General features: G+C 33.6%; 1 protein-coding gene across 1 annotated transcript; it reads left to right on the top strand.

The window, feature by feature from the left end:
- Positions 1 to 1,224: 1,224 nt before the first annotated feature.
- Positions 1,225 to 16,550, top strand: LOC137404643 (uncharacterized). The gene is made up of 8 exons (XM_068090870.1): positions 1,225 to 1,250; positions 6,619 to 6,657; positions 8,194 to 8,249; positions 9,166 to 9,228; positions 11,781 to 11,909; positions 14,096 to 14,188; positions 15,302 to 15,517; positions 16,345 to 16,550. The coding sequence occupies exons 1-8, from the start codon at positions 1,237 to 1,239 to the stop codon at positions 16,422 to 16,424; spliced, it is 690 nt and encodes a 229-aa protein (XP_067946971.1). The 5' UTR covers positions 1,225 to 1,236; the 3' UTR covers positions 16,425 to 16,550.
- Positions 16,551 to 17,171: the final 621 nt, after the last annotated feature.

Genomic DNA, 17,171 nt, shown 5'->3' with positions numbered 1-17,171 from the left:
CTAAATGTTACATACTTAATAAAGTCTGCAAACCTTACTCAAGGTTTTAAAGGAAGCTTGATTGTGGAAAAGTTTAAAAATTTGCGAAAATTGTAACAGGCAGAGACTTTCTCTTCCGTCAAGGGTAGTTTCTTTGCAAAGCAATTTATAACTGTTTGGCATGATTTTACCTTAGCAGTTGCTCATGATGGCTACAAATACAGAGTCTATTGTTACAAATATATAGCCTGCTGTCCACTTGACTCTAGCTTAAAGAATATACTTTTTTAGGCAACAGAAATCTTTTGAAGAACTTTATTTAACATGGCCCAAAATTTGCTACAGAAAATAGTATTAACTATTATTATAGTATCAATAATTTATTTTTTAAAACCTATTTGTTATTAATGATTATTAATACTATTGCAACAGCTTAAAAGTAAGCAAAATTTAATCTTCCAAAAGTTTATTTTTTGACTTTTTCAAACTTATTTAGACAGTACTAAACAGCACATGAAAAGTTTGTATTTTTTGCAATGCTTTAACATATAAAAACAGCTCAAGTTTTTATATGTTTAGCAATGCTTAACATATAAAAACTTGAGCTGCTTTTATATGTTAAGCATTGCCAAACATATAAAAACAGCCCAAGTTTTTAGTTTTTTTTTGCAGAAGACACATAGTTGTAAGATTTTGTAGTCTGCATATTAAAATATGTCATCGCTAACGTTTCATCAGCTCCCAAGGCACAAGCTGACCAAGAGAGGCAAATCTTGTATTAGTTTTGAGGTATATTCCAACTTGAAGAAGAAGATACAACAGTATTAATCTATATAGATAGGCCTATATATATCTATCTATACCTACATCTATTTCGGATGTGACATTTTATGACTTTAGTATATTCCTGTAAAAAAGCAGGTTCTAAGATGCTAGAATGTTTTCGATTGCTGACTGTTTGCAAACAGTTTGCATGGGAGTCATCGTTGTTCAACCTCCTTGGGACTTCTAATAGCTTAGCTTAAAGACTTGGCTTCTAATAGGTATCTACCTAAAATTATTGTTGATATTTTGTTGTAGAATGTGGAGGCACAGCTTTTAACTTCAATAGCAGTGGCACTATTTCTTCACCAGGCTACCCTACCACATTCTATGCAGACAATTTGGACTGTAGCTGGTACATTCAACTAACAGAGAACACGTACCCGGCAATAAACATAACTTACCTTGCAATCGATGACTCATTTGACTGTGAAGATGATGCTTTGGAAGTAAGTTACACTTTCAAGTCTGTTGTGAATGCTATACAAATATTCATCAGTATGCCCTTTTTTTAAATACAGATGTGTTTTTCTAGCAAAGAATAGCCTACACATGTATGTAGGAACTCGCAAAGTATGGCCTACATAATTTTTATAAGCTAGCCAAGGGGTTGGAAAACTGCGGCCTGCGGGCCACATGCGGCCTGCCAATGCCTAATCTGAGGCCCTAAAGTACATACACATTTCATCATAAAAATTTTTGCTTAGAATCTTTTCTAGGCTTCTACACACTTATCGCACTCAAAGTATGTGGATCAAAAACGCATTGCCACTGAACCGGAAGCTGCAATGTTTTATTTCGTGCAACAGTTACAGCACTTGACTGTAACTGCCTCTCAAAGACAAATTATTTATAAATTATTTAATATTTCAGCTTAGCTTAAATTATTACAAAATCACCTATAATGAAGGCTTCTAGGAAGCAGGAAACTAAAGATGAATGCCATATTTTTAACACAGGATGGGTGGAAAAGTATTTCTTTACCGATGTTAAAGATAAAGCCGTATGTTTGATTTGCCACGCCGCAGTCGCCATGTTTAAGGAATATAATTTTAAACCAACCATGCTAACTTTGGAAAATGTCTATTGAGTCTAAAACTGAGAACGCATTTGATCTGGCAAAGAGTTTTAATCAACTATTGAGTGTGTTTGAGAAATTCTCATCTTTACAAAAAAGTGTTACCAGTGCGAATTTTCTATCGACTTTGTGAAATTGCAAAAAAAAACTGTTTACACACATAGAATTCATCAAAGACTGCATGGTAAAAATTGTCAGCGTCGTCTGTCTTGAAGCCAATCTAAACTTGAAGCCATTTCACAGTCAAAAAGAACTATTGTTCGATGCATTGGCACAATTGCAGACATTATCAAAGAACAATTGTTGACATGGAGGATTCATTTTGAGTAGCTTTTCATTGCTGTGGATGAGAGTACTGATCACTGTCCAATTAATGATATATATCAGAGGAATTGATGAAAGCTTTAAGATTACTAAAGAATTGCTATCCAAGAAATCTCTGAAGGACACTACTACTGGTTAAGATTTGTTTGAGAATGTCATGAATACTATAACTAGGTCAGGATTAGGCATGAATACATCATAAGTAGTATAACTAGGTCAGGATTAGGCATGAATACATCATAAGTAGTATAACTAGGTCAGGATTAGGCATGGATACATCATAAGTAGTATAACTAGGTCAGGATTAGGCATGGATACACTTGCAAGTAATACAACAGATGGTGCTCTTTCTCTGATTGGTTAACATTCTGGCTTAGTGAAGTTAATGAATGATAAAATCAAAGAAAGATTTCTACTGTGCATTGCTCTCTCTCCTTTTGTTGCATCATTCATCAAGAAAGCCTTTGTAAGTCTTTTTTGGAATTCAAACATAAATTATTGTGGATTCAGTGATAACTGCAGTGAATTTAATAAGAGCATGGAGATTGAATCACGGGCAATTCAAAAATGTTTGGATGATATGGAGGATAATTTGCTGATGTACTTTACCACACAAATGTCAACTGACTAAGCATGGAAAGAGTGCTTAAGAGAGTTGATACCTCAAAGCAGAGACTATCATTGTTTGGTGATAAAAGGCATTTCTTGTGACTTCCAAAGAAAATAGAGTGTGAAGAATGAGGATGTGATTTTTTATTTGCTTCGAACATAATATCAAAGCTGAATGAGCTCTACATAAAGCTAGAAAGTGAAGGTGTATTTGCTCATGATTTGCACAGGAAGATAAAATGCTTTCAACTGAAACTTAAACTTTTTGCCAAACAGCTAAGTGAGCAAAACTTGGTTTATTTCATTCATTTTGAAACCCAAAATATCACACCAACGCTGTCAGACGAATACAGTTGTCAGTTGATGGATTTACAACAAATATTATCAGAAGATTTGTTTATTTTAAGGTAATGGAAAGGCAATATAATTTGCTCTGCTCATCTTTTGCCTGTAATATTGAAACAACTGCTGCGAAATTACAAAAGGAATTAATTGAGGTGCATGCAGATAACTCTTTAAAGTATATGTTTGAAAGTAAACCACCGGTTGAGTTTTATGTCTCTTGTGCATTGTGAAAAGTTTCAACAGCTGAAAAAAGTTGCAAGAAAGACGTTTGTGCTGTTTGCGTCAACATAAATTTATGAGCAGACTTTCTCTGTAATGAAAATTAGGAAGTCAAAGAACAAATCATTTCTTACTGACTCAAATCTTTAGTCAGTCTTACAAGTTAGCACAAGCAACTGCCAAGTTGCTTGTACTTTTTTACACCTGATTTTAACATACTGGTGAATGACAGTGGTCAGCTACATCATTTCATTGACATTTATTATTTCTATTACTCAACAATTACGCAGTTACCTGGTTTTCTATATTATACAGTCTATATAAGATTTTGTGAAATAAGTGTATTTCAGTTGAACTGTACACTTTAAAGATAATTAATAAAAACTAATCGTTTTTTTAAAGGAAACTCTATAAATAGCTGTTTGACATTTAATAATTTTAAAATTTTTTGCAAACTGTGCTTTTTTAGATGCAGCTAAAACTGTAGATTTTCCTAATGTGGTTCTCACATTGAAAAGTTTGCCCATCTTTGAGCTAGCCCTTTCAGATTTTTCATCATGAGATTGTCGTTAATTTTAGTTAGAAATCTTCTGTATACTTTTGTGTGCTTAGCTAAATTATTGTTGCTTATTATAAGCATGTGTGTACATAAGTTTTTAATAGGTTTTACATTAAAGTTAGGCAAAGCCATTTAATTTTGAGTTTCTAAAATTATCATCTCCTTCTTTGTCAAACTTGTAGATAATTGACAGAGGAAATATTCTCATTAAGCTTTGTGGAACAGACAATTCCATTCCGTTGTATATCATAGGACAATCCAATTTGGTATCTGTGCGGTTCATTTCTGATGGAGCAGGAACTGATAGAGGTTTCAGTTTAGATTGGACTACGTCCTTAACTCCAGGTCTGTTCTGGTGCTGCATGTATTGATACAAACATGTAGGTATTGTCGGGTACTTTTATTACCTGTGAGTATCTTTGGATGGAGAAGTGAAGGCTATACTACCTGTAGATAACACCACTTTTCTAACTATAAAAGCATAGACAGCTAAGAGTCAATTTTAAGTTGGCTCTTGGTATGCTATTGATATTAATATGATGCTGGAAGACATAATGGTAAGGATGAGTGGTGATAAGATCACAGTCAGGAAAGAAGCAAGTAAGAGTATGGGAATAAACAGGTGCTAGATATGCACCATACCAGCAGAGCACAATTGATAAACAGATGTTTGACAGGCACCATACCAGCAGTGCACAATTGATGAACAGATGTTTCACAGGCACCATACCAGCAGTGCACAAGTGATAAACAGATGTTTGACAGGCACCATACCGGCAGTGCACAATTGATGAACAGATGTTTCACAGGCACCATACCAGCAGTGCACAATTGATAAACAGATGTTTGACAGGCACCATACCGGCAGTGCACAATTGATGAACAGATGTTTCACAGGCACCATACCAGCAGTGCACAATTGATAAACAGATGTTTGACAGGCACCATACCAGCAGTGCACAATTGATGAACAGATGTTTGACAGGCACCATACCAGCAGTGCACAATTGATAAACAGATGTTTGACAGGCATCATACCAGCAGTGCACAATTGATGAATGGATGATAGATAATTTGAAGGAAAACAACTTTTCCTAACTTATTCAGTGACAGTTACTGAAAGCATAACACTGTTTTTATCATGTACTGAGTCTTTGTATGTAATCCGATGGTAAAGTGCGCGTGTCATACAAGTTTATTTATTGCAGGTCTGATTGAAACCACGACTAACGCTACTTCTGTAGAGACAGGAAATAGCAGCAGTGACTACTATTACCTATTCTTTTTGTAAGTTTCGCTTTTACAGTTAAACTACAGTCAAACATGGATAACTCGTCCACAGATAGCTCGAACACATGGTTAATTCGAACATTTCCTTTGGTCCGTTCCCACGTAATGATAAATTGCTATAGATAACTCGAACTCAACACTGTTAATTCGAACTGTTTTTTTGCCCAACGGCTACCGAAACGGTTGTTATCGCTTTAGAAAATCACTTTATTCAAAGCCATAGAGGTAAACTTCATCTTTTCGTAATTCATAAGCGTCGTTATTACCACCATCGGCAAAATATTTTTGTCAACGACTTTTCTAAAAGTTTGGTGAAAATTGATTTATACTGCGATACGATGAATAGCACGGGCTAGCCGGGTCACGCACACAAGGATATTCGCCACGCACATACAAAACAAAAATCGCATGTTGTTTTGTATGTGCGCGGCGAAAATCCTTGAGTGCGTGACCCGGCTAGCCCGTGATGAATAGTTTTCCGACGTTGATTCCGTGTTGAATCAACGTCGGAATGTTGAATGTTTAAAACGTCTTAAAAAATGTTGTAATTAAACGTATACGTTGTCTGAGCTACAAAAAACTATTCATCGTTTGACCTAAACACAGAATACGTGTGTACATTCAATAAGTATCTATTAAAAAAGCGTGAGTGATATAGAATGTACCGTAAAACCTCGTAAAACTTCTAATTGAACTGTCTCGGAGTGTTGCTCTTAACGAATCCCAGGTAAAGTAAGGTAATCTGCATAAACTTCAAGAAAAAACGGCAAAATTGATCGTGGGTAAAACCCCAAAAGAAAAAAATGTCTTTTCTTTTGAGCATTTCAACAACGATCAAGTTTTGCCAATGTCAATCTGAAAAAGTCCTGGCAATAACATCACCTCAAACAACAAACCAATCTCAAGTGATAGAAAAATCTCTATACTTTTTCATGAAAACGTTTTAAACTTTACATTAGAAGCATTTAATTTGAAACAAGCCATTTGTGCTTTTGATTTATATTATAGTTTGTATATGTACATGTATCTACTAATAAATAAGTAAATATATGGACTTGTGACAGTGCTCTGATAACTTGAACGCTCTGATAATTCGAACACTTTTGCTCGGTCCCGTGAAGTTCGAGTTATCCATGTTTGACTGTAGTTAGATTTACGAAGACTAAAGTCAAACAGTAAAAACCTTTGTCTTTGCATTCCAACTTATCTAAAAGAGAAAAACAATGAATCTCTTTTAGATGGTATTCTAAACAAGTTGATATGTTTTTCAGCTTCCAACAGACTCGCTTGTCGGTCCGCCAATTTATAGACTGTGTGCTATCTATTTATGGTTGTGTGCCATCTATTTTAGATTATTTGCCATATATTTTAGATTGTGTGTTATGTATTGTAGATTGATATTACTACCCTTCTTCTACCTCATAGGAAAAGAGTAAGTATCTCATGGCTATTTAAAGTTGGCCTCAAATATCTCATTATGAATCCAACATCATAGCCATTCGATCAAGGATAGTTTTCATCAGAGTGTAGCTGTTGTGCTATTCTAAGGGCTATAATAGTGTTGATGTTTGTTATAGCCTAACTCCCTGCTATAACTCTGACGTTTACTATAGCAAAAATGAGGCTATAGTTTTCATGCTCGCTATAGCATAACTGAGTGATTTAGTCTTTGACTTTGCTATAGGGCTACAGTGTTGATGTTTAGCATAACTGAGGGTTACAGTGTTGATGTTCAGCGTAACTTAGGGCTACAGTGTTGATGTTTAGCATAACTGAGGGTTACAGTGTTGGTGTTTAGCATAACTTAGGGCTACAGTGTTGATGTTTAGCATAACTGAGGGTTACAGTGTTGATGTTCAGCATAACTTAGGGCTACAGTGTTGATGTTTAGCATAACTGAGGGTTACAGTGTTGGTGTTTAGCATAACTTAGGGCTACAGTGTTGATGTTTAGCATAATTGAGGGTTACAGCGTTGATGTTCAGCATAACTTAGGGCTATAGTGTTGACGTTTAGCATAACTGAGGGTTACAGTGTTGATGTTTAGCATAACTTAGGGCTATAGTGTTGATGTTTAGCATAATTTAGGGCTGAAGAGATGCTGTTTGCTATAGTCTAAGTATTTGCTTCAGAGCCAGCTACATTTGCTTATAAATACATTTCACAAAGTAGTTTAGCAATTATATGTAATCCTTCTTTTACTTTTAAATTAAGCTAGTTTCGAGTGCGTGCACTTCAGCTCATAGCAAGCAAAAAAATCAGAAATCAAACAATAAGGCCATTCAGAAAAGAGCGTGCTCAGTTCATCATCAAAGATCATGTTAAAAATTTAAAAACCCAAAAAATGATGTTTATGTGTGCAACAATATTTCATTTGTCGGACTATGTTGCAGTAAAAAAGCAGGCAACTTCACACATACTGCTTTTTATAACTACCAACTTTGTATCATACTACAATCAAAAAATCTGTTATTTTAATTATGTGATAATAAAACATGAATTGTTAAACTTGTAGCAGTTTTAAAATACTCTGTAAGCATTTTAGAACATATTAAACCTACAGTTTATTTCATTAATTATATATTAGTGATATTTTGTTTCGCTGCTTGAAAGATAAGTATTTAATGCATAATTACAGTACACCTTTATGCTAGAGATGTTTGACATGAAAAAAGTTCTTTTTTTTCAGATGCAAGCGCTGTCAGGCAGCACCTATAGTTGCTTTGTAAAAAGAGCATAACATTCAGATTAGAGAAGATATCACAGCTGTTGAATTAGCTTTCAGTCTTTGAGGCAAATGTTTCTCATAATTGACAAACCTTTCCTCAAACTGGAATTAATTGAAAATAATAATGCACTAAAGCTATTGAAGCTGTGACATTCTTGGAAAAAAGTTCGAAGAATGACTTTTTAAAATATTTTTTTCATACGTTTAGTACAAAGAAGTCATCGCTTTGTTGTTTTTTTAGCCATGCAGTCAAGAATGGATGGTGTCAAAAAGTCAAACCTTCGCCACCACCACGAGGTCTGTATAATATCAAAATTTATTAATTACAAATTTTAAGGTTTTTAGTTCTTTAATCAAGAAGATCAAAATCTTTAAAAAAATTCAAGAAAATGATAAGAAAAAAGATTTTAACAGAGAAAAGGTGTTTCAAACCAAATGAATGACTGTATTTTAAACGGCGATGCAAATATGCTATTGGCCTATACATCGCCACTGTATTGCAAATCCATGAATAAAATATTTGTTTTTATAATACTATTATATGGACTTATAAAGTATATTTAAAAGCAGTATTCTAATCATTGGAAAGGTGATTTTCAAATGAAGTTGAGGCTGATGGCTACTATGACAATCATTTATATGTTAATAAAACTCACCTTGTCATTGTGTATGTATGTGTGTATGTGTGTCCATTAGTCTTCATAATCTCTTCATAATGCCTTTCTACTTTTTTGGCCAACTTCATTCAAATTTCGCATGCATATGCTTCCACCAGTGACTTCCACCACGCTTCCACCATGCTAGTGATCTTCATCCAGCTCACTAAAATATTTGCTCTTATAAATCTGTCTTGTTCCCGAGAATCAGTCTCTGAAATACCTGCCTGCAAATTGAAAATAAAAGAAACCTCAGGTATCACCAGGTTTGCTGCAACTTAAAGGATACAAATTTTTGTCATTTAAATGTAATTGCAAAAAACATTACAGTAGCAGGTAAAATTATGGTAAGATTGCTATGGCCAATTCTGTTAAAACAGCAATTTTGGTAGCAGTTGTTACAATAACAGTCATTTTTGTAGCTCGCATGGCTACAGCATGTACTGCTTAACAGTTACTCTTTTAGCTGTTTTTGAGATAATTATTTTTGTAGCAAATATTTCTATGAATAGCAGATGTTATCAAAAATGCTTTGAAGATTCTGTCAATATTTGCAGCTGCCCCAAACTCAGCTCCTAAGCCCGCCCCCAAGCCAAAGCCACCTAAAAAGAAAAGAACTGGTAGGTTATACACAGTTATTGTTTTTCTCAAACACTTACATGTATGTTTCTTAAACAATTATACCTCACATGTCTTTTAAATAGGCATAGACAAATTTGCGATTTACTGCTTGGAGTACACAGGTACCCAACTAAAAATTTTATATTTTTAGAACATTCCAAGAATTTTCCGAAAAATCTCGGAAACGTTTAATTGCAACGTTGTCACCAAATAATGTGTAGACACTTTTTTAACGTTCCTATGTTGTGGGAAACATGTATGCTAAAACGTTCAGCAAAAAAAATGATCTAACACACAATTTCCACAATATTGGGAGAATGCCGCGAAATATTCCACAAAGATTCCTTCGGAGTTGTTGCCTTAAAGTTATTACATTATTTTGCTCCTTTCTATATTTGTAATAAAATAAGAAATAAATAAAATTTTAATTTGCTTCATTTTATCTAATTTTAAATAACCTTTCATTATCAAAGGGCAACAATTTGAGAAAAAAAATAGATGATGCGTTTTTGGCCAAAGTAGTAAAACTAAAGTTAACTTATTTCTTAAAGATTTGTTGCCAGTGTATTTATCAAGTCATCATGAAAAGTTTTAAAAGGGCCAGCTAAGAGCTAGCTAGAGTAAAATATTATAATAAAAATGGTATTAAAGAGTATTTTAAGGAAAACATTGTCAGAACATTATAACAGACATTTGAGAGTACAAAGGATTTTACACCATAATTTTCCCTTTACATCGCAAGCCAATATTATATGTGTGTTTACATTTACATAACATTGACTTTTATTGAGCATTATAAAAAATAACTTTTATGTAACATTACTGGGGCATTCAGTTAAAGGTGAAAATTATGGCCCATCTTAATGCTTCCTCTACATTGGAAGTCAATGTAATATGAATGTTTACATTCCAACATTCCAAAGTAACTTTCCTGCAACATTGCCACATTTGAAAGTAACAGTGATGTTGCACCATAACGATCTAGTTACATTGCATGGCAATCTTATAAAGACATTTATGCTCAGACATTGTAAGGTAACTTTGCCAGAACATTGCTAAGCAATCAATCACAATGTTGTCTAACATCATTGTGATAACATTAGCAATGTTTATTCCTGTAACATTCTATAAAACGTTTTGATAATATTTTTACAATACATTTTGTAAACTAGAGATTCTCCTGTCATAGAGCCTATGACCAAAATGATAATGGAAAAAGAAAGAGTACTGCTGGTTGAGAAATGCAATATTAACAGTCAAATGGCACTGCAGTGTAATAGGATAACTGCAATGGTAGCTGCAATGGTAGCTGTGATGTACTGGGTGTTATTATGTACAACAAACAGCAATAATGAAAGGAAAAGATTATATGTTTATATCTCTCCCCTGCAATAGGAGAAATGCAATATTAGAAGTAAAATGGCAAGCTGCTGTGTAATATACACAGGCTGGAGGGCTGTATACCATTGGTCATAGCAACCAATATCAAGAAGTTGTGATATGTATCTATATTTCTGTATTTATATCTAAAAAATTATGCTTAATTTAAAAAATCTAAACAGATTGGCTTGGCAGTACCACGATATTGGGCACAGTCGGAGCATCATCAACAAAATCTTTAGAAAAATAATAACAGTAACATATTGCACACCATTGCACACTAAATCTTCTAATAATCTTTTAAAATTGAATAGTTATTCTCACAATTAAATATTGTAATAATCTTATAAGAATCGTTAGAAAAATATCATCGTCATTTCCTTTACTTTCACTGCTTTAGACATCAGTTGGAATAACAGAGTAGGCCTACTCATTATAAGTGTCCAAAATGTCAGAGTCCGGTAGACTCGGCAAAAAACAAATGATTACTTTTCAGTACTTTTATGTTTATTACAGAAACCTTCGGCAGTTGGACAATGCCATAGATTGGTGAAATGTGCACGTTTTTTTCGTGAAATGCACACGGCGTAATAGTTCTACTATTTCTCGCATGGCTTTATTGGCGTTTTGTTTGCCGGTCTTAATTTTGATTAAAAAGGCTTGTCAGGTTTTATTAGCGATTTCAGGCCAAATTGATTTGTCTAGTTATATATTATCCGATGAGATGGGTAAGTTTTAAGATATTGTCTCAACTTTTCAAAGACTTGGTAACATATTTAAATAGGTTTATATGTTTTTTGTATCATTATTATACTTAAACGACTCTACACAAAAATGGTTAAATTTTTTAATGGGATTTCGGTACAAGGGTCTGGTTATGGCTGTTGACAGATAATTTTTAGGAGTTGTGTGCACATATGCATTTATCATAAAGCTCCCAAACAATCGCTTCGCTCGTGTTTGGTCGTGAGATAATGATCACCAGATAACGCTTGTAGAAAATAATAAAAGCGTGTGCTAGGAACATTAGTGTATGAGCAACGTTATGGAACATTCCAGTAATGTCATTGTTAGGTGAGTGAACTCGATGACGACCTGTTTTAGAGTATTTGGGTTACTCTAAAATCAACTTTTTAGAATCCAATGATAATTTTGTGATGATCTATTTTAGATGGACCCAAAATAGTGTTTAGTTACCAGCTAAATGAATACACCCATGTTAAGTTCGTGCAAGAAAAACTGTTCAAAGCAGGATACAGATCTTGGCCAAGCTTGGATTCACCTAAGGAAGCTGGAAAGGGTAAGTTATTTTTATCATATCATACACCGCACCATATTAATATTTTAATATATATATATTATCTTTTAACTTCTAATCAAGTATTTTACCAAGTTTTTGTGTATCGCTAACTGCTGTAAAATAACAAAATTATTCGTGTGCCGCTAACAAGGTGAAGGCCTTGAAGCACTTGACCTAATTGAGTTATTAAAATAAGGAAACATACAACTGTTTATTTGGATAATTAAACCTAATTTTTAGTTTTATGTAAGTAATATGCAAATCTTTCTATTATAATACTGCGTTGTTCAAGTTTAGTCAATCACAAGGATTCAATCAACATTCAAGCTTTCATTGCAGCTCATAGACATTTAGTAAACTGCTCCCAATAGAGCAGCTAACTCCTATTATGTCAATACAGATAACACACCTTTATGCTAAGTAGTGATCAGCTATTGTTAACTTGGTTAAACATTTTGCCAAAACATCACTCAAAACAGTAAACTATATTATGAAGCAAACTCATTTTTTATGTATAGGTATACATAATGTATATCTAATCTATAATCTATAAATATCCATACTTTATAAGTGTTTATATCTCTCTCAATGCATGTCACCGCTGAGTGCATGAAATTTACTGCTACACTGTATTACTAGTGCCTAGTAGTCATCACCAGCTTTCACTAATCTACCAGATACACTAGAAAGATATTGCAGCTTCTATAGCAGTTTTGACTTTATAGAAACTTTAAAATTCTGGTCAGTAACCTTTTAGTTTCCAGCAGAACACATAAATGGTGAGGTGGCAAAACACATAAGTGGTGAGGTGGCAGAACACATAAGTGGTGAGGTGGCAGAACACATAAGTGGTGAGGTGGCAGAACACATAAGTGGTGAGGTTGAAGAACACATAAGTGGTGAGGTGGCAGAACACATAAGTGATGAGGTGGCAGAACACATAAGTGGTGAGGTGGCAGAACACATAAGTGGTGAGGTGGCAGAACGGATACGTGGTGAGGTGGCAGAGTTGACCAATAAGTTAAAAATGAGTTTAGTACACAACCTTGCAGTTCACAACTGGAGAATAGCTGCAGCTGTTTTGGTGCAGTGTAATAATCTGTGGTCCTGTAATAGCTTTACCACCTTGTTCGATGTACAGTTTAGGTTGCTCTAATCAAAGCTCACATACCATTTTTTAGTCTAGGGTAAAATTTTACATTAGAAAGATTGATATTTGTAGCAGAAAAAAGATTTAGTAGATTATTATTGATAAAGTTGCTCTAAGTTTGTGTTAACGTTTAAATAAGAGGTTTATATGTGAACAATATCTATATCTGTGTTACAATCAACAGTTCTGATCTTTACTATAATAAGAGCGGTGTACATCTGTCCAAAGCCACACTAAGAGTCTTAGAGAAAAAATATTGCACCGTACAAGGATTGAACCCAGACATTCATATTTCTAACTAAGCACACCACTATCTGTGCCACTCAACCATCCTGTTACATCTAAGAATAATTGTGCACTTAGCTATTACAGATGATGGTATTTCATGGTTTGCAAGACTGCCTGCTTACTAGTAAATTATAAAGGCTATCAATAATCAAAATGCAAAAACTTTAGTAGCTGCAGTAATCGCTTTTTAATTTACTCCAATTTTTTAATTCTTACAAAGTGAGATTTTTCAAATAATGATTTTTGTTATTCCAAATCTGTTTGAATTTTTATAAATATTTTTTTTAAAAACTGTTGTTTGCAGTGTTTATAATCTATCTTTCGTCACTAATTTTTCTATTGAATGGTTTAATCGATGTTAAAATGTTTCATTAATTAATCTTTTTAATTGAATTTCAACTAAAGCCAATGGCTCATAAATGCTATAAATATTTATAAATAAAGTAAAAGTACAAAGTCTGGCTTTTAAAAGTAAACTTATTTTTACTAAGAAACTTTCAAATAAATCTTTCAACTTTCAAAAATTATATTTAAAAGCTCATGTTATATTCTTAATCATGTTGTTAGTTAATTTGAATCAAATATCTGTAGTTATAATAGTAGAAATTAGAATACTTAACCAAATTAAATTAATGTCCAGCACTCAATTCCTGTCAAACTAGTTGCTCTCACATATAGTAGCTTTCTGTCAACCAATCAAAACACTACTTCACTTGATTGGCAATAACATTTTATCCTTTGAATTTAGTTGGAGTAGATATACCAAAGACCATCAGGAGCTCTGTGCTTGTTGTTCCAGTTTTAACCAAAAGTTACCAGAACAGTCCGGCTTGCCAGAAAGGTAGGTAAAAATCTGTAAATTGATGTTATTAATTACAATTTATTTTGTGTGTTCTAAACATTCTAGTTTTCTTCTATCATGCCTTTTAGAATTTTTATATTTTTTTCAGTCTATTAGAATTGTTTCATACAGAAAACATATTAAAATATTATGATATATTTTATGTTACAGTCAACTAGCTAAACGTGTTAGGTAAGAGGTCAAGGAACAGTCTCGTTTTATTCATATAAGCATCAGAACAATATACCTTTATATGACAATCAGTACTAGCATCATAAAACTTTAAATCGACTCTTGGTGATAGTGAAGTTTAATAATGGCATGTCTATGTTGATTGGATATCAATTTGTTGATTTGGACTAAATGTTATTTAATGCAGATGTAGTAATATATTTGCAAACATTTTGTTTTATTTTTTAAGATAAGTAGATTAAACACAAATGTAATTCAAGTAATTTTCAACTTTCATTTTATTTGGTCAGATAGTCATTTTGTGCTTCTGCTAATTTTAATCACTAACTACTGAAATAAAAGATCAGCTGAAATTAGTTTTAAAGTAAGCACGAATAAATCCTTCTTTTCTCAGTGGCTTTTGCTTGCCAAGACAACAAACTGACGTGTTCCTTGTTTCATCGCTTCAATTGCTAATTTTAAAGTTCCATTTTTAATTGCTGACCAAAAGTATCATTTTTACTATAATAAAAGCCATGTCTGTCCGTTCGTCCATCCGTCTGAATGTTGAAGGTTGGGAAAAAGGATTCCATTGTACAGGATTTGAACTCATTGGCATAATTCTACAAAAACTTTAGCAGAGTACAACAAACTGTCTGAATGATAGGAATGCGTGTTTTTAGAAGCCATCGGCTATTTTTTGTGGTGAGATAAATCAAAAATGACTTCGTATCTTTGAGATTTATATAGTTGATGATGTTTTCATCTTTATCAAAACCACCCGAGGGCTGTAATTAACTAACTGTATCAAAATCATTAGAAAAGATAAGATGAGCAAGTTGTCAGGTAGTCTGAATAATTCTTTCAAAGAGTTATAGTCATGTGTATTGAAATGGTTGCAACTGTAATAAATTTATAAAGCATTCGCTGCTGAATTTGCAGAGATTCAGTTCGCCGATAAGTGCAAAAAAGCACTTATACCGATACGAATAGAGCGTGGATTTAGACCAGGAGAAGACTGGCTGGGATTTCTTCTTGGTACCAGAGTCTGGTACGACTTGAGCAAAAAAGAGACATTCGACGAGCAGTTTGCAAATTTCTTACACACCATTTCGCTCATCGGAAAAGATGCCAAAATGCCACCAGAAGAAGAAGAAGGTATTTGGTAAAATAAAGTCTGCTTCATGGGTTTATAGTAACTATATCAAAACCACCCACAACTAGGAGGAAAGTTGTTTTTGTCTTTCATTCTCTATTCTAATATGCATTTATTATAAACATATAGTTTTCGGTATCATAGATGTATGACTTGAGCACAGAGTCATTGTAACAAGTTGATTATGGCCTAGCTATGAACAAAGAACATGTTTGGTGTCTCTTTATAAATCCTTAGCTCCAAGAACTATAATTTTTAGTTACAGTTGTTGCAAGCTGCTGAGTAACTCTATGAATGGTTATTTATAAATATAACATTTAGCCTTAGCTCCCTTCTATTTAGCTGCGAACCTTGTGAGTTGCTGAGGAACTCTATGAATTGCTAATTATCAATATATAATGTAGTCTGAGCCCCCTTCTATTTAGCTGCAGGTCTTGTGAGTTGCTGAGGAACTCTATGAAATGCTATTTATCAATATATCATGTAGCCTGAGCTCCCTTCTATCTAGCTGCAGGTCTTGTGAGTTGCTGGGGAACTCTATGATTAGCTATTTATCAATATGTCATGTATACAGCCTAAAGCTGATGTGTACGAGTTCGAGGAACTTATTAAGTTAATTAGTTTTATAATTTGGTTCTTATATCTAAAATGTAGCAACATTATGATGCTGGGAGTTGTCAGTTCACTTTAAAAAATTGAATATCAGTTGATTGTCATTTTACAAGCTACTATTGTTAGCAATGAGCTCTCTATTGCCCAGTAATTCAAAACAATTGCACATTTGTGTACCTTTTGCTTTTTTGCCTATAATCCTCTGTTTCTATTTTAGAGCCACCGCCCCTTCCTACACTGCAACCCATAAACTCAGAGGCAATGCCACAAATCCAGCATCCCAATACTGTAATTTAATTATCAGAGAACACTTGCTATGTTTAATAGCGCAGCACAGAAATTCGATATTTGAGACTTTTCTAAACAAATGAGGAATGAGTCACTACTATCTTCTCTTGTCATGCTGAACTTTCAATGTGTATCTACATGTATGTGTATATTGTCTGGCTTTGCTGCTTCTCAGATAAGAATTGATGTGTATTTCTGCTAGTTTTGGTGACTTTTTGTAACTTTTTGCTAAAGTTTTGTAGCATGAACAACACTCTTGTATTTTTTATACACATGACTGAACGGACATTGAAAAGAGTACAGTTATATACTTATAGCTGCTCTGAATCTTTGATCCAGCAGAGTGAATGCACCCTGATGTTTGTAACCCCAACATAGGATATCGCGTAACACTGTTGTGTTGTCTTATGTTATTATTTTTATACTGTTTAATTATTTTCAGAGTATTCTTTTGGAAAATTGTGACAATATCTGTAATAATAAGAAATAAATTCTAGCTCAGTTTCCTTGCACGAGCTACAGCTGCTACAAACTTTGTTCCTGTTTATATTCTGGTGGAAGCAATGAATAAACCTGAAACTAATTATTAAGCATCTGTACCTAACAAAGAAACATCCATCTGCATTTAAAGACAATAAATCATATCTTTATGATGTTTTTTCGATAGATTCTTTAGTTTTCAACGCAGCTTAGAGTGTCACATAAGTTAGAATGTTACATGGAAATTTCCAAAAATAGAAAAAATTATTAAAAGCC

The sequence above is a fragment of the Watersipora subatra genome, chromosome 9 (genome assembly GCF_963576615.1).
Source record: "Watersipora subatra chromosome 9, tzWatSuba1.1, whole genome shotgun sequence".
NCBI classification, from domain to species: Eukaryota; Metazoa; Bryozoa; class Gymnolaemata; order Cheilostomatida; family Watersiporidae; genus Watersipora; species Watersipora subatra.
Note: the sequence above shows the minus strand (reverse complement) of the source record. Positions and strands in the feature narration are given on the sequence as shown.